This window comes from Cupressus sempervirens, chromosome 3, assembly GCF_028749045.1.
Source record: "Cupressus sempervirens isolate cs-2001-9-10 chromosome 3, ASM2874904v1, whole genome shotgun sequence".
Lineage (NCBI taxonomy): Eukaryota > Viridiplantae > Streptophyta > Pinopsida > Cupressales > Cupressaceae > Cupressus > Cupressus sempervirens.
Window position 1 is genome coordinate 985,441,075 of NC_143120.1, and position 26,344 is coordinate 985,467,418.

Consider the following 26,344-nt stretch of genomic DNA (forward strand, 5'->3'; position numbering starts at 1 on the left):
TTAACATACATAAAATGGAAGACAAATTACTAGAAATTGCACCTGCACAAAACCAATGTCCCATTGGAATATTTAAAGACAAGTATGCAGAAGAAATGAATTTTCCAACACTATTTTTTGGTGACCCACGTGACCATGACATTGACCAAAAACTATCATACCAAAAAATTGCAAAATGGGAATTGTTGCACTCACAAAGACATTTTCCATACCACATAACAAATCTTTTCTTCAAAACAATAAAAATACTCATACATCAAGTTATGTCCACAATATGGATTAGAATTCGCAAAGGACAACTTAAAGGAAGAAAGCTATTAGCAAAAGATGTTAAACACAAACCAAATTTAGAAAAAATACTAAAATCAGATATAGGCTATGTCGATTTCAAAAGAATTCGAATATCTCCAGACTATGCACATCAACTAAAAAAAGACGTCTTTGCTATGATACGACAACTAGGACCTCCAACATTTTTCCTCACATTTACTAGTGTTGAACAGAACTGGGAGGCTCTAATGAACACACTCAAACAACTATATAACAATCATCAATTAACAAAAAAAAACATATCAGATATGACAGGAGACCTTGATACAAATGAACTAATTAAAAAAGATCCAATAACTTGTGTGCGGTACTATAGACATCGCATAAATGCTCTAAAAAAAATGATACTTTCATACCACTCTTTTTTTGGAAATGTAGTTGATTTCTTTTCAGTAACATAATTCCAAAATCGAGGAAATGAACATGATCACTTTCTCATATGGGTGAAAGATGCACCTGTCTATGGAAAGCAAAGCAATGAAAGTATTACAAATTTTGTTGACACATATCTTACATGTCAAACAGAAAATTTTGATCTAGGTATTACTATTCTCCACAAACATCATCATACAAAGCAATGCAAAAGATCAAAAAAAAACATTGTAGACATAACTTCCCATTTCCACCAATGACAGCAACGACAATACTTGACCGTTATTTGAAAAAGACAAAAACATAAGCTTAATAGCTAACAAAATTCAATGCAAACTTGAACTTGCAATGTATGATGCATCTTTTACATTTGACGACTTTCTCAATGAAATAGACATAACTGAAGAAAACTACATTCTTGCTTTAAGGTCGACAATCCATAGACCAACAATCTTTTTGCAAAGAAAACCATCACAGATTTGGAATAATAGCTTCGCAAAAATGATACCTTCTTTATGGAAAGCCAATACAGATGCACAGTTTATTCTCAATGCATATGCAGCTGCAATGTATTGCAGTTCATACATAGCAAAAGTTGACAAATCTATGACAAATGCTTTCAAAAAAATACGTGATGATCATCAACGAAACAATATAGATGCAGTCAAGATGATAAGAAAACTTGGAAATGCTTTGCTAAACCTACAAAAAATGTCCGCTCAACAAGCAACTCATTTAGTTTTAGCTCTACCCATGCACTCGAGCTCTAGAAAATGCATGTTTATTGATACACGCTCACATAATGACCGTACATTTATATTAAAACCAATTGAACAATTAAAAAAAGAACAAGATAATTCTGAAAATGTAATGTGCAGATCATTAATCGAATATTACCTATGCCGTCCACAGGCTATTGCTAACATATGTTTAGCAGAATTTGTATCAAGTTATAAGAAAAATGGAAGCAAGCTTGAACCAAAAGCTAAACCAAATATCATTCGTTTCATTAATTTTAACAAACATTTACAGCTAGAAAACTATTGCAGGGAACAATTATTGCTATATGTTCCCTTCATTGTAACTGAAGACACATTTAAACAAAATTACGGCTCATGGGAAAAGGCTTACATGCATAACGAAAATATAATTCATAACAATCGAGCAAAGTTTTCATACAACACAAATTCAATGTGGGGTGATATTGACAACGCTATTGATGCAATAAATGATAACGAAGAAAACAGAGCTAGTACTTTCCAACAACCAATAATTAAAGAACCTGATGAGCAATATGACATGCATGAAGATATAAAAACCAAACTTCCCAACCAGTTTAAAAGTGGAAGTCAAAAATCTTTCGAAATCACACAACTCCCTCGAATAATGAATAACAATGAGTACTATAACTTAAGGAGAAAGTTAAATAGAGAACAACAAGCAATCATCAAGGATATTGTAATGAAAAAACTCAAAGACATAAAAACTCCATTGCATCTTTTTCTAACTGGAGGAGCTAGAACTGGAAAAACATTTACAGCAACAACCATTTTTCAAGCACTTATTCGCATTTACAACAATTCCATTGATAGTGATCCAGATAAACCTAAAGGCCTAATAACAACATATATAGGAAAGGCAGCATACAATATAGGTGGAAGTACATTGCATTCAGCTTTACACATACCTTTCAATAAATCAGATTTCATTCCACTAAGTACAGAAACATTAGATACACTATCAAAGCACTATAATCAATTACGTGTACTCCTCATCGACAAAATTTCATTAGTAGGTTCCACTTTCTTACGCTACATTGACAAACGATTACGTGATATAATGCAATTGCCAACATCATACTTTGGCAATCTAGACACAATTTTCTGTGGCGACTTCTATCAAGCACTTCCAGTACTTGATTCACCCATTTTTGACAACAAACCATCAACAATAGAATTAATGCCTTATACATTTTGGCCTGATAATGTAAAATGCTATTCACTAAGCACTACAATGCGTCAAAAAGATGAGAAATTTGTTTCAATTCTAAATAACATACGTCTAGGACAACATACATATGACGATATACACTATCTCAATCAAACTTGTCTTCAACACCCACCTACTGATCCAACATTCCCATACCTATTTTACAAAAGAAAGGATGTCAATTTACACAATAACAATATGCTTTCCAAGGTCCCTGGAAACTATATTATATTAAATGCAATAGACTTTGAAGATCAAAATTTCAATGCAATGCGACTATATCCACAAACAATGATTCTATCAGCTCAAATAGTTGTAAAGCCAAACATTCTCGTTGAAATTTTTGCAGGAAACTACAACACACAAGATGGTCTTGTAAATGGATCTGACGAAATATTTAAAGCTATACCAAACAACAAGAAATGGACATAGTTTGGATACAATTCAATGATACAAAAATTGGCCAGCAACAAAGAAACAAACTATGCCAATACTACATTCCAGGCATTCAAAAAGAATGGGTTCCCATCCTTCGAATTGCAAGGCCGATTCCAAAAATATCAACTATTGAAAAAGTTTGAAATAGAAAACAATTTCCAATACAAGTAGCATGTGCTAGAACAATACATAGAGCCCAAGGCCTCACAATGGATGGTCTTGCATTTAATCCTAGTGGCATAACACAACATGGTTTAACATACACAACACTTTCAAGAACAAGAACAATTAATTCATTATATATTTTGAAACCTTTGATTCCAGCAAACCTCAAAATTCACAAAAAAATCCATTATGAAATGTTTCGACTACAGTCAAATGCAACATGGAAACTTGAAAGTCAATTTTCTTGTACAGCTCACAGTAAACACATATTGCTATGTACATTGAACACACGAAGCCTACATGCTCATGCAAATGACATTTTAAATGATTACGATACAATGTCTACTGATATCATATGCCTGCAAGAACTATTTTCACTCCCACGCAATATTGATATTTTGTTCAAAAAATATAACCACCATTCAATGTATCATATACATGGCGTAACAATACTTACTTCAAGAAATCTTTTCGTGATCAATTCAATAGAACATAGATCAAAAAACATTGAAGCTATAACAATTACAATTAATGAATCAGATTCTCAAGTCAATGTTTGTAATGTTTATATACGACCACATACAACAATTGCTGAAATCAAAATGCTTATTACTGAAATAGCTAGAAACTACATATCAAAAAACACGCTTTACATTGTTGGAGATTTTAACATAGACATGTCGATAGAAAACATAATCACAACAACACTCATGAAACATATGCAAAATTACAATATTCAATTCATGCTAAATCAAACACATAGCATAAACAAACCACTCATTAATAATGTATGGACAAATTCACCAACAAGTACATGTTCCATTTACAAGACTGAAGCATACTGGACAGATCATCTTGCAACATTCATTCAAATATATGCAACTTGACTCCAGTTTATCTTATGTTTATACCAACATTGACTCCACCAAAGCGAGCACCAAGTGAACTACCACAAGATCACCAAGAACTCACTAAAAGGTATTTTGAATCTAAACTTTTCGATCTTTTTAGCTTTGCAAATATTTCTAAATAAAAAATACTGACCTTTACTCATTACAAGTCAAAAGAAGACAATGAACCATGTATATTAATAGAAGATCTAAATGCAAGAAAAGCAGGCCAAAGTTTCAAAGGTGATGTCCTAGTAGTTTACAAAACTTTCCTGGACAAAGCAACCAAAACACGTGAAGTTCTACGTGCTGATCTTACAGATTCCAAAGGAGAGCTTACTATAACATTAAATGTCAATGGCAACAACCTTCTCAGTAAATATGAAAGTCAAATAATTCCAGGCATGGCATTAAAAATAACAGACTTTGACATAGAACCAAAATCAGATTTTGATCGAGGAGACAATGACTGCATACTAATTCTAAAAGATTCCAGCATAGTTCAAACAATACCAACTATATTGCATCAATACAAATTCATTCCTGGTATGACTATAAAGCAATTACTCACAAGCACAGCTGACTACTCCATTGGAACAATTGGTGCTATTGTTCTAGCAGCATACAAAAAAGGTACCCAATATCTGCTCGAAATCAAGGATGGAAACAGTGACATGAGCAAGGCATTGGTAAGCTCATACAAATTCAAAAATTAAAAAACTAACTTTGCTATTTGTATTTACCTATATATGCATTCACCTAACTTTGCTATTTGTATTTAGCTATATATGCATTCAAGTTTCACATCCCAATACATTCAGATACACGAGCAGCTTGAAAGAAATGAAATACCATCACTGGTCTTTAGGAGCATAGCTAAAAAAAATGATCAAAAACTAGCTCTACGAACAACTCCAGCAACATTTATCTGCAAATTACATAACAAAAGAGTAGTGAATGCACTCCATGAACTATTACAAACTCCAATTCAGGCAAGTTGTTTCCAATCCTCTATAAATTTAATTGAATATTTTATCTTCCATGTTTTAAAGCATACTAATACAAGCACGCTATGAATGGGTCAAGGGAGATTTAGCTGTGGAGAATCCATATTCAAGTCCATTCCATGCTTTTTGTCCAAAATGCAATTACAAATTTGAAAGCTATGGAGCACTAGAAGGAGAAAAAGGTCGCTGCAACCGATGTGATGAAACTGTCTCATACAAATATACATTGTACTTAAAAGCAATTATCACAAATCATAGCCAGCAGCCAATTCACTGCTCTATTGAAAACAGTATTGTGCAACAGTTACTTCCTGCTTTTAAAAACATTAATTATCAGCAATACATTGATGACAAATCAGAAGTAATATTTATGCTCCGAGACTTTTCAGCAACTGGCACATATACTCTCAACCAATACAACACCATCACACATGCAGTTCTTATGAACCAATAAACTACACATCAAACAACACAGGTACTGCCTCTTCATCCTTATCTATTTATATTATAAAAAGCATGTACATTTTTTCTGTTACATGTCATTTGCAATGCATTAATCATACTACCAATTTTGCAGGTCCTAGATTTTGGCATTCAATGTAAATACACTATCTATATCTCCTACAATGTAAAAATGCATATATATTATCTCCTGCACATAACTCAATTGTCTTCGCATCTCAGGTTTGTAAAATATACATTATATAAACAACTAGGATTCAAATTTGTATTTTAACATCATATTTAATCTTCATGATCAATACATAGCTGTAAATATTTCATAAGAATACATGCACCTGTTCACCCTAGTTTCTACAAATATCTACTCTTATAATAAACTGTTTATTTACTAAGTCTATCTGTGTTTTTCAGGATGAGATTATTGCAAGGATCAAACACATAATTCTCTCTTCAACCCTTCTTCCAGAAAATGAGGAGGCAATACAGATCATGAAATGAAACACAAGACAAATTTTGCATTATAAAAATAGACAAAAATAAGAACCTTGTTTTGATATATTTATCTGCTGTCAAATTCTATTGCACATAAATTTGATAGCCTACTATATATATACTTCCTTTGACTCCAAAATTTTACAGCCTTCGATATAACAATAATAGTGTATCTTGCTTTTGGTATACTGCAACAATATGTGTACAGTGCTCTCTCTATGTAATAATGACAACATTTTAAATCTTATAGTTTTCACTAAGAATTAATCTCAATGTTTTAAGAATTCTCTATTTAATTATGCATTCACAGATTTGATTATGATCAACACATTTGTTACATCGTTATAAAACATATGAACAGTTGGGATTGTTTATTGTCATTGATACCAAACATTAGAAACTGACGTCTTCGTGTTTGCTCAAACATTCTGCTTCAAGAATCTGCTAGTTATATCTATGGTCCAAAACAAAGATATTGGTCTGAAAAGAACTAAAAGTTGTTTGCCGAACATGATAGTGTTTCTGAACCCACAGAATAGTGCCACAGAAGCACGTATTAAGTGTTATAAAATAGTGGAAAACAAGTATGTACTGAATAGCACAAAACAATGGAAAACAGGTATGTATTTTGGTGTAAGAATTCTGAAGTTATCAAATTCCTTTGAGTAGATTTTGATATATAAAAATCTATTTTATTGGACTTTGGAATGTTCTATGGAACTTATTTGGGTTCAAAATTTTTGATTTTAATAATGACTTTGGGGACCAATTCAAGTGCAGAATTGGACTGATTTTATGGACACATGTTTGCTGGTTTTTCAAAATATGATTTGAAATTCACAATTGGTATGATATTGGATGAAAATGATGTAAACATGGAAAGATCATTATGTTTTAACAGCATTGGAAACTATTTCTCAGATTTAAAATGTGACTGAAAATCAAACTTCATTTGAAACCATAAAATCAGAATTTCGAAAACCTGCCTCCAAAGGTTTACTAAATGCAATTCTCTCATAAAAATGAATTGCAATCGCAACTAACCCTACAACTCATGTCGCTGTACACCAGAATTCTTCTTCAAATGACTCCATCATAAGGTCCTATTATAATTATAATAAGCTACAAATTGTTCTACTTTACAAAAGTGATAGCAACTATTAATAATAATAATAATAACCACCAAACTTTTCTGTATATGACTTATTCTCTCACAATGCATATTGATGGCACTTTACTAAACATAGATTTACAATTTTAATCAATGTAAAATCAATCATTCCTCTAAATTAAACAATATTATTTTTTAATTCTATTTTTTTTACCATATGGCAGGAACTGTGACGCATAGCGTCCCTTGTGACAAATATGCAAAAGATTAAGTTATAATTAATAATGAATTTGTCACAAATATGGAAAAGATAGAGTTGTAATTAATGAATTCATTAATGCATGTTAGAAAATACATTAATGCATGTTAGAAAATATTGTATTTTTTGAAGTGGGAAAATAAAATAAACCCCACCAAAAATACAACAGAGCAATTAGAAAAAGATAATAAATCAATATAAATTAATTTAAAAACATAAATTTTTTTTGGGTTGCACAAATTAGAGGGGTAAACAAAACGGACTAATAAGAATGATTAAAATCATTAAATCCATAATTGGCTATCAGCTGTTCCATTGCACTCCAATGGCTAAGTTCTAGTTAAAAGTTTTTAAAGAATCCTGGTATTCCGTTTTCCACTCCCTCTGCATCTCTTTTGTAGTAAGCCTTTGCCATTCTCAGTAGACCGTGGCACTTCGCAGAATCATTTTCTTGGACGAGAACCCATTGCCCGAGCAAGCACTGATTTTCCCCGCTGAAACAGAGTAATCAATCGAAATCTGCTAAGACTTTTTCTGAATCAATTTCCAACTTTTTTCTCCTAACGTTCTAATTTGTGCTGAATCCAAATCTCCCGGCAAAACTTGGGCATTCTGGCACCGAGAACGGTTTCATTCTCTGATATTCAAAACCTAAATCGAGCTCTAAATCCTCGCAGATATGGCGGCAGTAGAAACAGAAACCATGACAGTACCAGTACATACCAAACCAAAGAAAAAACCCACGCCCGGTCGTGGCGGCGTGCTCTCGCACCAGCTAACAGAGGAAGAAGCGAGGGTTCGAGCCATAGCTGAAATTGTAGGAGCTATGGTAGAAGGATGCCGAAAGGGCGAGGATGTGGACCTCAACGCCTTGAAATCGAATGCGTGCAGGCGCTACGGCTTATCCAGAGCACCGAAACTGGTGGAAATGATTGCCGCTCTGCCGGAAAACGACAGGGCGATGGTGCTGCCCAAGCTCAGGGCGAAGCCCGTGCGCACTGCCTCCGGCATTGCCGTTGTCGCCGTCATGTCGAAACCCCATCGCTGCCCTCACATCGCCACTACTGGAAATATTTGTGTCTACTGCCCCGGCGGCCCTGATTCAGATTTCGAGTACAGCACGCAGTCTTATACGGGCTACGAGCCTACCAGTATGCGGGCCATTCGAGCCAGGTATGCTTTGTGTTCACAATGGAACCTAAGCCCTAAATCTTTACAAGGCTTTTATTTATTTATTTTAGATTGAACCCTGTAACCTAGCTAGGTAGTCTTTTGATAATTTATATTGACCAGATGATTTTTCCTGTAAGTCACTGTGGTAATCGTTACTTTCAGTGAAATATATGTTTATTAGTTCAAAAAACTATTAATAAATAAAAAATTAAACCGTAATTGAATCAGAAAGACCAACCCGGTGCCTTAAATCTTTTTCATTAGAAGATGGACAATTTTTGACTTATATAGCACGACCAGAGATACCTTTCCGTCTCAGCACACGCTTGAATGCGATGACCAAACTTCGGGCTTCGTTGGAGGAGTTGGTCGCAATGGTTACACAATTTTTAACACTTCAGGACGTTTTCTCAGAATTTGATGCAGGGGCTCTGCCATTAAAAGCTGAGCTCATTGTGTTTAACCCTAAAATATAATACTTAACCCATAGTTCACAGACTCGGATTCAGAGAGTATTTGGCAAGCTCAATAGTATCAACGTTGCAAAAATTCGGCAACCTAGAAAGAACTAAAACTATTTTTTGAAAATTCAACTGAAAAATGTATTAAACTAAAAATTGGCATCTCGAAAGAGAAAATGCATGGTTTTATAGTAAAACATGTGAATACCATGTTTTAACCAGCATTTTAGCTGCATCAATATTTTTACTGATGGTTTTTTATGTCTATAAAAACACAAGAGTAAAACTTGTGAGTACTTGCCCAGCGAAAAAAATAGAGAGTGCTTGGCAACTCGGGAGTAAATCAGAGAGTCTGCAAACTATGCCTTAAACTGTATTAATGGATTTAATCCTTAACATATATTAATGGATTGTTAAATGTGAATTTTAGAGAAATATTATAGTTTTCTTTTTGTTTACAGCTTATCAGCAAACCCTTCACTTAAGCAAGATTGTGTATAACTCTTATTTGCTTTTATCTTGATTACACTGTGCCAACCTTTTTAATTCTGATATTTTTTGTTCAATTTCTTTACTTCTCATCAGGATATTGAATGAATATGATGTATCCTAAACTTGAAAACCTTAAGCTCTAAAAAATTATAAACCCTAAACCCTAGAGTGTAATTTAAAGCTTAATCATGCAGTCTTATACTGATTGTTGAGCTTAGCTCTAAACCTTGAACCCTAGGTGTTAACATAAGATTTTAAAATCAATTCTAAATTTCAACTATCTCAAAATATAATAATATAACATTTGGTAAGGCTATTCTATATTGTATTAACAAGTTTAAAAAACTCTAAACCTTAAGCCGAAGAGAATCCCCAACTTCAAACCTGCATTTATGTCGCTGGTTTGGGTTTGGGTTCTCCTATTTTTTTTTTTCTCTTGGTGTTTTTTTGGGTTATATAATGTCATAATAAAAATATAAATATATCAAATAAATAAATTCATAATTTTCAAATATTAAATACATTTGTAAGGAAGACGTGCATTTTTCTCTAATTCTAGTTTAAGCTGATTCAATTAATACATACAAGACAGCATAGATCAGTCTAGAGTAAATCAATGATCACATGGGAGTGATGAATTCAATAGTAATATGTAACACCCTGCTTGGGAACCCAAAAGAAATAAACCTAATATGTTCCAAAGTTTACTGGACTGCTTTTTAATAAAGTTTATACAATATCAAAGTAACAATGCAGAAGCAATATACACAAACACAACATTTATACATGTAATTACCATATAGATTTCATTCCTCAAGGTTTCCTTCATGTTGAGTCACGATTAAGATTTTTAAAAAAATTGTTTAAGTCTTAAGTACAATGTACATAATCATAAAAATATAACATCTTAATCTCATAAGCAAATACATGAATACAACTGATACAATGAAATACATCTAATGGATATCATCCACTGTTCATGTCGCAGGGTATGCGAGAATATATATAAGTACATCAAAATACAAGATACATGATAACATATAAATACATCAATTGAATAGAAGTATCCAAGGTAGGAATAAGAATGATAAAGGTACAATTGCATCATCAAACATCCAACAACTGACAATGTGAGGGGGGCCCAAACGGTAAGAAGACACTACCTCCCGACTGCGTGGCTACTTAGTTAGGCTTCCACTCCCACCGTGCAGGGAAGATAATGAACGATCCACATACAACTAATCAAACCATAAAACATTCCTAGGAAAGGAATCCTAATAGCCAAATATACCTCAAGGGTAACACAAACTACTCAAGAAGAAAATATAACCAAAGTTGAAATAACACTCATCCAATACCAACACCACATACCAAGTCAACATACATATACCAAGTGTATATTGAGTACAAAAATCACGAGATAAAAGTCCACAAAAGATATCCACCTCAAGTCAAAAGACACATGTTAGAAGTATAGTCACCATGAATCACCAATCACCATCAATGAAAGTAAACACCAACAATAAGTACAACACCAATAACTGCAATACTAGAGGCAAATACAAAATATATGGAGGAGACTCAAGTTACATACTAGGGAGTGTCATCACATGGTCAAACTACTTGAGTTACCCTGAACTGGTCTCTCTCACTAGACCTCGAACCCTCAAGCATTGAGTTACCCTAGATCGGTCACTCTAGACCCCGGACCTTCAACGTGACACATGCGGAACCAAAATACCCTCTCATAAAGATGAGGAAAACTAGTCATACCTCTCACTAGGTATCATCCCATTCCCATCTTTAACCTATACAAGCACTCAAGGCATGGGCGAGGCACATCTCTAACTTATCATTTTAATGTATCTCAAGGAAAAAGGGCTAGGCAAGATATTTTAAATACTATGTTATCACTTATTACACAACTTACAATAGGTTACCCTGGTACTGACCACTTTGATTGCAAGCCACTCCCAAAGACATGTACCTAGACAACCTCCCTTAAACACATAAACCACAATTGTTTCCCATATCACAACACTCATAATGATCAAATGTGGTTCCTTAATAGGCAAACCAAAAGTAAGTTGGTTCTCAAAACCCAAGTCATCATATAGCTCACCAAATAAAAATCTAATAGACATAAGCGTCAATTTTGAATCATAAAGTACATCTTGACTTCTAGTGAAATAACCATCATAAAAGAAATATTAAAAGGCGCCTCTGGTGCACATCCTAATTTGGCCAGCTAAATAGTTCACATAAAAGCCATCACAAAATAAAACATCACATTAAAATTTTCAAAACCCATCACAAAACAAATACCACAAAACCTCAAATAAACGCACATCGAATGGTACAAGGTTCGATCAAATGATTTGGATTAGATTATGAAATGATGTTTTAGTAGAACATACCAAATTAAAATACTTAAACATAGCCAAATTGCAACATGAACTAGAACCATTAAACATTCAACATAGTAACATATTAAATACCCAATAGTAACATTCAAAAAACAAAAGTCAAATAGAAATCCATGTCCCCATACTAGTGGTAGCATGTTGTGGAATGGTGGAGGTGGGGGTACTTAGGTACGTGAGTACTCGGTGTGGGGACGTCTCGGGGACGGGTACTCTGAGGTTTGGGAGGGGTGTGCGAGTCCCCGTGTAACACTGACTTTTTCTTGTAAATCAGCTGGTAATTTAAATGTTATAATCTCATATGGAATGATATGGATTTGTAACCTATATTGATGGAAAGATAATTTAATTTCAGAGATCTTTCATTATTACCAGTCTTAAAGAAAAGTTCATTTGAATTGTGTAAAATATGAATCTTCCTAGCACCACTATTCAGATTTGAAAGTTACTAGTTTAGAAGAAAGAGCATAACTTTTGTTTGAACTATTGGATCTTCATTAAAATTAAGAAAAGTATTCATAATAGACTTATTTACAATCACAATGAAGTTATTTTTCTAAATATATATTTTGCAAAAGTTATAAGTGACTGTTCGTGTGTCTCTGATTGAAAAATCAAGCTCAAATAGGCCTAGTTTTAGCATGACAGTTAATATTTTATGATGTCTGTACAAAACAATCATATATGATTTTTATATATGTTAAATAAAATCCAAATGGGTGTCTAAAAAGTATGGCTGGGATTGGACCTGATCATTATCTTCCCATTCTTACCATTGAGTTATTGTAATAAGACGCGCTCATCCTGGCAATTCGGGGAAGTCGATGCTTGATACCTACAACGTGCATAAAAGACGAGCATGTACATATGCATATATATAACTAAACTAGACATACAATGGTAGGGAGTGGTACATCGTGTAGATCTGGACTAGCAGGTGACTATGACTCCCTCCCTTAACTACATCAGATACGTTAAACAGAAAAGTAAAATAGACATGCACACCATACACATGCAAGTATGGGGTAAGTACCATCATGAATCATGAGTCAATTCATCAAATGCTCAGATATAACAATGCATTACTATGATTGTAAAACAATCATCATTAAAGACATATCATTTGACATTGTTATGAAAGAAATCACATTTAGTAACTAAGAATCATTAAAGCAACATGAACACGCAAGTAATCATAATCATTAGACAACACGTGAAATATAATCAACTATGTAATCATAAGTGATATTTTGAAGTCGTGAAATAATATCATACCATATATCTCTGAAACTAACACATGTATGAAGTAGGCCTAAAAGAGTTCAACATATATAATATAAAGCAAACTACGGGTGGGCATTACATAATAAATGGTAATAATGGAATTAAATGCTAGAGAGTGAGGGTACCATACTTAGATCTAATAGTGATGAAGACATAATTCTCAAATTGCTCAGCTTGGAACTGGAAATCAGTAATCTTTGCCTATACTTGTTGGGTTCAATACATTATTATTAGTGGATTTGATCTTGGTAATTGCACAATTTTGGTTTCTATTGTGCCAAATTCTGTGCCTTGGCTGATTGTCAAAGATTGGCGATATCTAAAAATATCTTGTGGAGATTGCCAGATTGGAAGGGTTATGATCTTCTTGGCCAACTCCGTTTATTAGGCCAACTTCATGATTGTGAAAATGATTAAGATAATACTTGTCATGAAAATGCTTTAGAATGTTGACTCAGAGTTTACATTTCATTTAGTGCTCAAATTGAACTATTACTAGAATTCATTCTCTACAATGCATAGAATGTGGCAAAAAATAACAAGATTATAGTGAATGCACATTGAATGCCTTAGAATACGATGATATGGCAATGAATCATGCAAAACATGACCAAGTTGGTTAATGAAATGGGTGAGAATTGACAAAACTTGGAATTTAGGGGTCATTTCCACAAGTTGTTGGATTGATCCTAGACTGTGTGGTTGACCTAATATAAGTGAGTACCAATTTTAATGCGGGCGGTGAATGACCAACCATGGGGGTGTAATAATCAAATGGATGGGAATTAGGTAGAAATAACATATGGAAATGAGTGTATAAACATATTGGTATGGCTCTGATATTATTAATTCTGAGATTGAGTTTCTCTATCAGGATGGCTCTGATACCATGTAAATGTTTGTAGGATCTCTGATAGAGATATATTGAATCTCTTTTGATATGGTAAGTATATTAATAATACTTCTGATCACAGTCTGAACTATATATATATTTGACAGTGTTGAATGTGACAACAGAACTACTTGTTTATTATCGTTGGAGATGAGTAGATCATTGCCGTGTGATTGATGATTGAATTCATCCAGCAATCGGTGTTTAAGGAAGTAGAGGTACATGTCCCGTAGGGACAGGACTATACATGGCCAATGGCCACATAGAGTCATGGTCCTATGGGGCCATGCACTTCTAATTAATTGACGATACCAATAACAACCCAATGCTAATCAGGCACTGATAACAAAAGGAATATTTACAATATGATTAATTATATGATAATTAGTAGTAAATACATATTAGTGATTATATATATATATATATATATATATATATATATATATATATATATATATATATATATATATATATGTATGTATGTATGTATTTATATCTATGTGAGGATATCACAGTTCATATACTCAACATATATGTGAACTTCACTTCTATTGAAGCTACACATTAACACTCCCTCTTAGCAAGGGAGAAGTCAAATATCAATCATATCTATCAACCTTAACAAGATATCAATATTAATGATATCCATACAAATGACAGATTATTTGACTTACACTCTAAAATAGTGACTTGTCAAATAACTATAATCAGAATGTTAAGAACACTATCATAACATGTATTATGATCTCCGGCCTTTCGGATCAACAATTAGATTGATCATAATTCATTCACTATCAATGACTTCCGGCGTATTTAGAACAATAACATAATATGTCATGATAACAAGCCTATCATTTGTAAGATCGTCACCTTACAATGATTACCTTATGAATATATAAGTCTATGAAAGATCGTCATCTTTCATTACAAATCTGATGCAACTATTCAATTAGAAGCATAAACACACATATAACAATTGAAACTCAAGTTCAATATTCAAAATAACAATTTGATCATACCAAGTTTTCCTTTGAAATATTCCAATTTAACCTTGGCAAGAGGTTTGGTAAGAACATTTGCTGTTTGCTCATTTGCTTATGTAATCTAGTTTGATAACATCTTGATCTACCATATCCCTAATATAATGATAAGGTACCTCAATATGCTTAGATCAATTGTGGAAAATTGGATTTGCCGAAGGCTTGATACAACTTTGATTATCGCAGTGAATGATAGTTGGCTTCAAGGGTTTCTTGAACAACCCAACTAGCAACTTCCGCAACCATACTGTCTCTATGGCTCCTATGGACAAAGTTATATATTCTGCTTCAGTGGAACTTAAGGCAACTGAAGATTGTTTTCTACTGAACCCCATAAATCATTGCAGATCCAAGACCGAAACAACATCATGTAGTACTCTTACGTTCAGTAGAGCTGCCTACCCAATCAGAATCTGAATATCCATGAAGATTGATTTCAACTTGATCATATTTGAGTCCCATACCAATTGAACCTCTTAGGTATCGTAAGGTGTGCTTAGCTGCCATAAGATGTATCTTCTTTGGTTCACACATGAATTGATTTAATGTATTAGTTGCATAACAAATATCAAGACAAGTATTAACCAAGTACATTAGTGATTCGATGAGCTGCCTGTAGTCAGTAGGATCAGTAGGTTCAGATTCAAATTCGTCATTTTTCAGTTTATGTAGATTAACTTTCATAGGAGTAGTTATTGGTTTACAATCCATCATTCCAAACTTGGTTAAGATATCCACAGTGTGTTTTCCTTGATTTAAGAAAATGTAATTCTCCCTTTGCCAGACTTGTAGGCCTAGGAAGTAATGAAGAAGTCCTAGGTCTTTCATATTGAATTTTATTGTTAGTTCATGTTTGCATTTAGCTATAAGATGTTCTTCACCTATTATTGGCAAGTCATGAACATATAATACAAAAATAACCATATCATCTCCATTTATTTTGAAGTATATGATAGGATCAACTTTATTCTTGGAATACCCTAATTTTGTGAGATTGTTGTCTATTCTTTCGTACCATGCCTTGGGTGCTTGTTTAAGGCCATAAAGTGCTTTGTTTAATTTACATACGTGAGAGTTTTTGTCACGAGTGATGAATCCTTCTGGTTTCTCAATATATACTTCTTCAATTTCACTGTTTAGGAATGTTGTTTTGACATCTATTTGATGTATTTTCCACCTTTTAGATGCTACAATTGCTATGATAGTCCTAACAGATGTGTACTGGGCAACTGGAGCAAAAGTTTCTTCATAATCAATTCCTTCCTTCCGTGAGAATACATGAGCTACAAATCTGGCTTGATAAAGACTCTTCAACATTTTTAGGCTTTCTTTTGATAAGTTCAGAGAGTAGTGCTACATAGCATGGATGATTCTTTGTTCTCTTGTTATTTGACTACTTCATTAGGTTCTATATGATTTTCTTCTATCATTTTTCTAGCCCAAAGCGGTTTCTATTTATTGTTAGGATTTTCAGTATTTTCTGAATTTGGAATAGGAGGTGTAATATGTTTAGTATCATTCTCCCTCTCATTCTCTAGTGAAGTATTCTCATCTAGTTTAGTAGTAGGTTCTGAGTATGATTCATCAATGTTTTTGGAGAGATTAAAGGTAATGTCTTCTTCAAATTTTACATCTCTATTGATTTCAATGGTTCTTTTTCGAGGAACATATATTCTGTAACCTTTAGTTGATTCACTGTATTTGATGAGTATACCCTTCTTTCTAGATGGTTCTAATTTTGTTCTCCTTTCTTTAGGAATATGAATATAAATAGGACACCCAAATATTCTAAGGTGGCTTAAGTCTGGTTTGTTTCCTGTAAATACTTCATCAGGAGTTGTATTTTCCAATATTGAGTGAAGACATCTATTCTGAATGAATATAAACAATAGTATTAAAAGCTTTAGCTCAAAAAAGGTATGAAGATTTTGATCATGCATCACAACTCTGGCTGATTCAATAATGGATTTGTTTTTATGTTCTGTGACTCCATTTTGTTGAGATTATATGGTACAGAAAAATCCCTCTTAATCCCAACAGAAACATAAAAATCTTTAAAGATTTCTGAGATGTATTCACCTCCATTATTTGATCTTAGGGTTTTGATTTTCTGTCCAGACTGGTTTTCAACTAGGGCTTTGAATTCTTTGAATTTAGATAACACTTTGATTGATTCCTTTTGTTTAAAGAAGTAGACATAAGTTCTCCTAGAATAGCCATATATAAAGATCACATAATAGAGACATCCATTTTGGGAAGGTACAAGCATAGGACCACATAGATCAGTATGAATAAGTTCAAGTACAAAATTTGATTTGTGTTTACTTTTGGGAAAGGATTTTTTGTGTTTTTACCTAGGGCACATCCTTTGCAAGTGCCTAAATGATTAGGTTGGAGACTAGATAACCCTGCTACAATTTTTCCTATTGATGATAAGGCATGAAAATGAAGGTGACCTAGTCTTCTATGCCATATTTCATTTGTCTTTCATCTCTAAATCCAATGGATATAGCTTTCTCGATATTTGAATTCTTTGGCCAAGATAGTACTTTATCATCTTGAAGGGTGATACGATACCCTTGATCAACAAGACTGGAGATAGAGACCAATTTTTTTTTTTTGTGCTAGGTACAAATAAAACATTCTTAAGTTGAAGAGTAATACCTGAATTTAGTTGAATTGAACATGATCCAATACCTTTTACTAGGTGTGTAGAGTTGTCTCTAATAGTTACTTCTTTACAGGAGTATTCTTTAAAGCTTTCAAATTTATCTCTAAAGCCTATGATATGACGTGATGCTCCACTGTTTATAATCCAGGTGTTTTTGTTGGAGTTTAATTCCCTTGAGAGTGCTAGATAAAATGCGAAGTTTTCATCTTTTTCATCTTTGATTTCTGCTAGAGCTGCTTGAATTTTCTTCTGTTCTGGGCAGAAGTTATGAGTGTGACCAAATTTGTCACATTTGAAACATTGTACTTTTGACCAATCCTGTTTCTTGTATGATTTGTTGAATTCCTTTCTATTTTGTTTGAATTTAACTTTCTTTTCTTTATTTTTGGTATTAGCTTGAAGAGCTTGAATATCTACCTCTTGATTTAAGCTGATTCCTCCGGAAACTAATCTTGACTCTTCTTGAGTGCATTCATTTTTAAGTAGTTCAAATTTAGGAAGATCAGGTCAAGAGCTTAGACCACAAATAAAAGTTTCCCAAGATAGTGTTAGTCCTCATAAGGCTATAAGGCTGAGTTCTTTGTCATCTACTTGACTTCCAATAGTTGCAAGTTGATCTTTCAACTCAGAAATTCTTAAGAAATTAGATGTAATTGATTCTCCATTGTTCATTTTGATATGTAGAAGATTTTGCTTCAATGTTATCAATCTACTATTGTTATTAATTTTGAATGTATTCTTGATTGTGGAAAACATCTCAAAGGCTGTCTTAAGACTTGAAATAGAGGGGAGAATGTGAACCTTTACAGAATCTATGATAATCTTCATGGCTTTATCGTTGTGTCTTTTCCATGCTGTCTTGTTTGGATCTTTTTCAGGTATTGGTTTAGTTGACTCTATATATTCTTGTAATTCCATCTCTCGTAAAATAATCATTACTTGAATCTTCCATGAGGCAAAGTTTGAAGCCCCTTCAAGTCTATCCTCTAATCTTACATGATTCACCATTTTGAATTGAAGATATTTAAGATCTGATATTAATAATTCTGAGATTGAGTTTCTCTATCAGGATGGCTCTGATACAATGTACATGTTTGTAGGATCTCTGATAGAGATATACTGAATCTCTTTTGATAGTTATATCAATATTCTGATATAGAATTATCAGTACCGTATATATGAATGCAACTGGATCTGATTCTGATTATTATTAATAATAACGATGTGTTCTCATACATTTACTTGATATGGTAAGTATATTAATAATACTTTTTGATCACAGTCTGAACTATATATATATATTTGACAGTGTTGAATGTGACACCCAACTACTTGTTTATTATCGCTGGAGAAGAGCAGATCATTGCCATGTGATTGATGATTGAATTCATCCAGCAATCGGTGTTTAAGTATAAGGAAGTAGAGGTGCATGTCCCGTAGGGACATGACTCTATGTGGCCAATGGCCGCTTAGAGTCATGGCCCTATGGGGCTGTGCACTTCTAATTAACTGATGGTACCAATAACAACCCGATACTAATCAGGCACCGATAACAAAAGGAATATTTACAATATGATTAACTATATGAGAATAAGTAGTAAATACATATTAGTGATTTTATATATATATATATATATCACAGTTCATATACTCAACAACATATATGTGAACTTCAGTTTTATTGAAGCTACACATTAACAAAAATGAGGCTAAAAATAAATGGGAATTGGCATGAACATGTAAATATGTAAATTTTACCGTTGCACTAAAATAAATTTATTTACAATTAATGTTATTATTAAGTTATTGTATACATAATAATATTTTTTGGATAAATTAGATTTGGGTTTTCACGATCCCATGTGCAAAGATATAACACTAATACAAAAAGGTTTAGAAGTTTCTAAATTCCCCAATAAGCAAAGAAGATACAACATTAAAAACACAAAGTCATGGTTGAGTGGGAAGACAACCGAAAGAGAACAATACATACAAATGAAAGCTTGCTTGTGCTAAACACGTTGGCCATCTTTTATTACGAAGTACTTGGTAAAATACTTGCTTGTTATTAATAGTGATCAAGAGATCAATTTATACAAGAAATTGAACGATGTTTTCTTAAGAAACAATCGCAAAGAATAGAAGCATTCTATTCTAGAAACATAAAACTAAATATTAGAAGCATTCTAATATTTACAGAAATATTCTAATATTGACAAAAGATTACAATAGATAACCATTACATACTAAACCGAGATAATAGAAACTATCTATTATCGTAATACCCTCCCTTAATGGTTAATTTATCCAGACCACAAAGTTGTCAAAAAACGTAAAAGGTAGATTCTGTATGCTCAAGGTGCTCCGCATTGTTCGTTGTGGGCTGTGAACTAGATTGCTTAGATAGGGCAGCTAACCGCTTTCGACATTCAACCTTCATGTGCCCAAACTTATAGAAATAGTTGCATTGAATGTTCTTTTTCTCGATGCCTTTTAAGCTGGAGCAAAGGACCTCTACTAAGAAGATTGTTGTAAACCATAACCACCTTATCGTTGTTGCGATATTCGAAGATGGTTAGCATCCGTTGTTTCCAAGTGTCATAATTGCAATTGTTGAACTTTTGATTTTCCTCAAGCGAAAACATAAGTCTGAGATGCCATAGCATGTTTTCCAATGAAAAAGCGTGAATATTTGTGAAAGCACGTTCTTCGAGGCAAAAAAGGGAAGACCCAAAAAATTTGAAGGATGATTGAGAAGAGAGCTCAAAAAACCTAGAAAGAATATGTTGGTTTCTGGATCGTCTGACTTGAAAATTGAGACACAAAAATTGAGGCACCTAGAAAAAATAGAGGACAACCCAATTGAGATCTAAAAAACCCACCAAGAATTTGTTAAAAAAAAACTTTGATCTGGTACAAAAAGTTAGGGTTTTGAACAAAAACGGCTTTGCTGCAAAAAATCCACAAAAAATGGCATAAATGTGCAGAAAAAACAAAGGGATCGGAACAGAAATGGGTTGTAGAACCAAACCAGAAGTTGACAGATTCAGATCTCTCAGAATAGAAACCCTAGTTGGATTATAGAGAGAGTTCAAAGGAAATATGCATGTAAATAATTTCGAAAAAAAAAGAAAGAAAATTTCAACCAAGAAATTATAATTATTTTCGAATTTTTTAGAGTATTGACTCTATTACAATAATAGATAAGACGTCTATTATTAGTTAATGGTTATCTTGTAAATATCTTTAGCTTTAGTTTGCTTTCGTTTTTTGCTTTCTCTGGAATAGAATGTTTCTATTCTTTACGATCGTTTCCTAAGGAAGCATCGTCTCTTCCTTTTGTATAAATTGACCTTTCGGTCTCTGTTATTTAATAAGCAAGTATTTACCAATTACCTCGTAATATGGTATCAAAGCTAAATACTTAAATTTTTCGGAAAAATTTATAATTTCTTCTTGAAATTATTTGTTTAAATTTTTCCAAAATTATTTCAGTTAAATTCTCCAAAACCCACCTAGGGTTTTCTGCTTGGAGAAATTCCTGAATTACGGGTCTGCAAATTGCATGAAAATTGTGGTCGTTTTGTACCATTCTTAGCTGGTATCTAAAAATTGCGATTTCTTTTGCCTAACATCTTCTGCAAATCGCGTTTTTTTATTGGCATTTTTTACCACGGATTGTTTGGTCCTTCAGACTCACGGCTCTGTGTTTGGTGAAAATCTTGGCTTCTCTCTTCAGCAAGCTCACGTGGTATCAGTCGCGGCTCTGCGTTTTTTTTACAAACCTTTGCAAATCCGCCATCATTTGGAGGTCACACTCTGTCTTGCAACGTCTCAGTCTCTAATCATTTGCTGGGAAGCAGATTCGACCATTTTTCATTAAGAAATCTGAAGTTTTTAAAGCTTTTTTCAGCTAGGGCCGTTTTTTTTCGAAACCCTAATTTTTGGGGTCGAAAAAAAATTTTGTTTGCAGATTCTTGGTGGGTTTTTCGAGAGCTCAACTGGGTTGTTGTTCGTTTTTTTTGGGTGCCTCGATTTTTGTGCCTTGATTTTCGAGCCAGCGGATTCAGAAAATGACAGCAGATTCCTTCTGGGTTTTTCGAGCTCTCTTCTGGGTCATTCTCTAATTCTTCTGGGTCTTTCGTATTTTTTCCTCAAAGAACGTACCTTCACAGATTTTCACAGTTTTTTATTGAAAAACGTGCCATGGCATCTCTGACAAATATTCTGCTCGAGCATAATTCCAAATTCAATGGTCGCAATTATGGAACCTGGAAGCAGCGCATCATCGCAATCTTCGAATATCGAAACACCGATCAACTTGTTCTGGTGTTACGCAGCGTCCGACTTCTCCGGGTCCTGATCAAGATACATGGGATCTGAATAATCGAGAGGCAATAATGCTTCTCAAACTATCCGTAGCTGATGACCAGCTTTCTCAGATTCCATCCGGCAAGACAGCTGCCGAAATCTGGACACATCTAAAAGGTCTTCATGAGACTTCCGACAAGAGCAGAGCCTTCTTTCTGAAAAACACTCTGTTTTCTATTGTCATGGATGAGCGCACCTCGCTCCAGGCACACCTGAATCGGATTCAGGAAATCCGTGATCAGTTACTTGCCATCGGTCGCAAGATGGAGGAAGAGGATATTGTGGTAATCACTCTTCGGAGTTTACCAAATTCCTATGAGCATTTTATCGAGACTCTCAACATCACATCTACTGGTGTTGATCTAAAGTTCACTGATCTCTGCACCCTACTACTTGAGCAAGATCGGTGGAAACAACAGTTCGGTAGCAGCTCCAGTTCCACCTCCATTGAGCAAGCCTTTGTTGCGAAATCCTTTCAGAAGGATAAGGGCAAGTTTCAGCAACCATCTCAGCAGAAGTCTTCTGCTCCAGCATCCGATGGTACCAAAAAGAAGAACATTCAATGCAACTATTGCCACAAGTATGGTCACATGAAGGTTGCATGTCGGAAACGCTTAGCTGCCCAGTCTAAGCAATCAGGTTCGCAACCCAAAGCGAACAGTGCAAAGCACACTGAGCAGGCGGAATCTGCCTTTTACGCCTTCATGGCTAAAAGACCCGCAGATCATGTGCAATCATTTGCCTGGTACATTGATTCAGGTGCCTCTCGACATTTCACTCACCGCAGAGACTGGTTTATTGACTACCAGCCTTATTCATATTCTGTTATCTTTGGTGGTGGAGAAGAGTACATAGTTGTTGGTAAAGGCAACATTCAAATTCAGTCTGTTGGGAGGAAGCTCATATTCCTTGATGTGTACTACGTTCCAAGGATGGAACTAAATCTACTCTCGGTCAGTCAGTTGTTGCGACATTCTCCACACTTGGCAGTCACCTTCAGTTCACATCAGTGCACCATCACTGATCGGGCGACTAAGTCTACTATTGCAGTTGGTCTTGAGGATCATGGTCTTTTCAGACTTACTGATTCTGGTGATTCTCAGGACTTAGCTATGGCTGCTCGGCGATCTTCCATCAGCACACTTTGGCATCAGCGATATGGGCACTTAAATGTGCATTATCTCTCACAACTTGCTCGGGATGAGCTTGTTCTTGGTTTGCCAGAGATTCAAACCCAACACCTTGGAGTTTGTGACGCATGTCAGGCTGGGAAGCAACATCGCACACCTTTCCCCAGTGGCGATTCTTGGCGAGCTTCTCAAGTACTTCAGCTTGTTCATGCTGATATCTACGGCCCTATGGCCACTCCTTCTGTTCTTGGGTACACGTATTTTCTGTTGTTTGTAGATGATTTCAGTAGAAAAATGTGGGTGTATTTCCTTAAAAAGAAATCCGATGCATTTATTGTATTTCAGAAGTTTAAACCCTTAGTTTAAAAAGAGTCTGGGAAATCTATTATTACTCTTAGATCAGACAATGGGGGGGAATTTTGTTCTAATGTTTTCTCTAGCTTCTTGGATACACATGGCATCCAATGCCAGTTCACCACACCCCACACGCCACAACAGAACAGTGTAGTTGAACGTCGGAACAGGACAATCACCGAGATGGCTCGTTCCATGCTTGAACACAGACATGTTCCGAAGCGTTTTTGGGCAGAAGCAGTTAACACTATAGTTTATCTGTTGAACCGGTCACCCACAGTGGCGGTCAAAGGTAAAACTCCGGAAGAGGCCTGGTCAGGTCGCAAGCCCAGAATCAGTCACTTGAAGGTTTTCGGCTCTCTTGCTTTTGTTTGGATCCCTGATGCTTCACGCACCAAGTTGGATGCCAAGAGTCAGAAACTGATGCTTGCTGGATATAGCAGTCTTCACAAAGCCTACCGCCTTATTGATGTTGAGACATCTCGTCTCATATACAGCCGCGATGTAGTCTTTGATGAGCAGCGAGGACCATTCATGCCTGTTTCTCCTGTTCTTGATCCAGCAGACCAGCCTATGTAGGTTCATGATTTGGGAGTTCGGCTTCCATTAGGTCCACCTGATGGGAGGGCTCCAGTAGCTCCTACAGCTCCAGTCCTGCCAGTGATACTTGTACAGCCACCTCCGGCTTCTCCTGCAGGATCACCTCGTTTTGAAGATGCTTCACCTGAGTTTGATCCAGATTCTTCTGATCAGGATCCTGCTGATCAAGCATCTCCTAGTACTAGTGTTGGTCATTCTCCTCTCCGGCCTAAGTGGTGGGCTAAGACACTTGCTGATCTTCATGATGATGAGCTCATTGATGGGAGAACTACTCGGAAAAAGAGCAAAACTATAGATTCTGTTAACTTTGCTCTTATGACCAACATTCACAGTGTGTTTGAACCTCAAACATATTCCGAGGCTAAAGGAATTCCAGAGTGGGAACAGGCCATGCAATCTGAACACCAGAGCCTGCTAAAGAACAACACTTGGGTCCTTTCTGATCTTCCCCCAGGGAAGAAACCCATTAGCTGCAAATGGGTCTACAAAATCAAATACAAATCAGATGGTACTTTGGATAAGTACAAAGCTCGTTTAGTGGCAAAGGGCTTTTCTCAGCGTCAGGGCATTGATTATGAGGAGACCTTTGCTCCTACTGCAAAGATGAGCACCATCAGATTAGTCCTAGCCATGGCAGCACAGTTTGGCTGGAAGGTCCATCAGATGGACATAAAGAGTGCTTTCCTGAATGGTGATCTCCATGAAGAGGTCTACATGACACAGCCTCCTGGTTTCAAGGTTGCTGGTAAAGACCATCAAGTTCTCAGATTGGTAAAAGCTCTCTATGGTTTGAAGCAGGCCCCTCGGGCATGGTACATCAAGATTGATACGTACCTCAGTGATCAAGGCTTCAAGAGGAGTTCTTCAGACTCAAATTTGTACATCAAGACTACTGATAGTGACATCATCCTTCTGGTTATCTATGTGGATGATCTGATCATCACTGGCAGTTCGGCATCTTTGATTCAGGGAATCAAACAACACTTATGCCAGTCTTTTGATATGACTGACCTTGGGCTCATGCATTATTGCTTAGGTGTTGAAGTTTGGCAACAGTCTTCTGGTATATTCATCTCTCAGTCCAAATATGCCAGGGCCTTTTTAGACAAATTTCGAATGCAGGATTGCAAACCTGCATCTACACCTATGGAGAAAGGTCTCAAGTTATCAGCCAAGTCTGATTCTCATTCCGTTGATGATACTACGTATAGGCAACTAGTAGGCAGCCTCATCTACCTATCTGCTACCAGGCCTGATATCAGCTTCGCAGTCAGCTATATTTCACGCTTTATGACAGCTCCTAAGGCTAATCATTGGATGGCAGCAAAGCGTGTGCTTCGTTATGTGAAGGGCACTTCTGATTATGGACTTCTGTATTTTCGGAGTTCTAATCCTAAACTCAGTGGGTTCATAGATTCAGATTGGGCAGGCTCTGTTGATGATAAAAAGTAAACATCTGGATATGTGTTCAGTTTGGGATCCGGTGCAGTCACATGGACCAGCAAGAAGCAGCAGGCAGTTTCTCTCTCTTCTACAGAGGCTGAATACAAAGGGACTGTTAAGGCAGGATGTGAAGTTGTTTGGCTTCGTCGGATGCTTGGGGATATGCAGATGTCACCAGCAGGACCGACTACTCTGTTTGTTGATAACGAAGGCGTTATCAAGTTAGCACGGAATCTAGTCTTCCATGAACAAACCAAGCATGTGGATGTTCATTGTCATTACATACGACAACTGGTTGAAGACGGGACTATAGATCTATAGTATGTTCCTACCACAGATCAAACTGCAGACATTCTCACCAAGCCTCTTGGTCCTGATAAGTTTGTCAAATTCAGAGGACAACTTGGTGTGTTAGATTAACCATTAAGGGAGGGTATTACAATAATAGATAAGACGTCTATTATTAGATAATGGTTATCTTGTAAATATCTTTAG

At 35.2% G+C, this 26,344-nt stretch overlaps 2 protein-coding genes across 3 annotated transcripts in view; both read left to right on the forward strand.

The window, feature by feature from the left end:
• The first annotated feature begins 1,203 nt into the window (after positions 1–1,203).
• On the forward strand, positions 1,204–3,123 carry LOC149570057 (uncharacterized). Its single transcript, XM_089817081.1, has one exon. The coding sequence runs from the start codon at positions 1,204–1,206 to the stop codon at positions 3,121–3,123; it is 1,920 nt and encodes a 639-aa protein (XP_089673207.1).
• A 4,699-nt stretch (positions 3,124–7,822) lies between these two features.
• Positions 7,823–26,344, forward strand: part of ELO3 (radical SAM domain-containing protein / GCN5-related N-acetyltransferase (GNAT) family protein) — an 85,737-nt gene continuing 67,215 nt past the window's right edge. Inside the window, exons 1-2 of one of the 2 annotated variants that reach the window (XM_089822698.1) lie at positions 7,856–8,019; positions 8,193–8,688. In XM_089822698.1, the coding sequence (XP_089678824.1) occupies positions 8,195–8,688 (494 nt within the window). In that variant the 5' untranslated portion in view covers positions 7,856–8,019; positions 8,193–8,194. Of the gene's footprint in view, positions 8,689–26,344 lie in introns of both variants that reach the window. The other variant, XM_089822697.1, reaches the window with a different exon arrangement.

Excerpts from the sequence above, each read along its gene's own strand:
- LOC149570057 (XM_089817081.1), top strand. The coding sequence starts at position 1,204 with ATGATACCTTCTTTATGGAAAGCCAATACAGATGCACAGTTTATTCTC.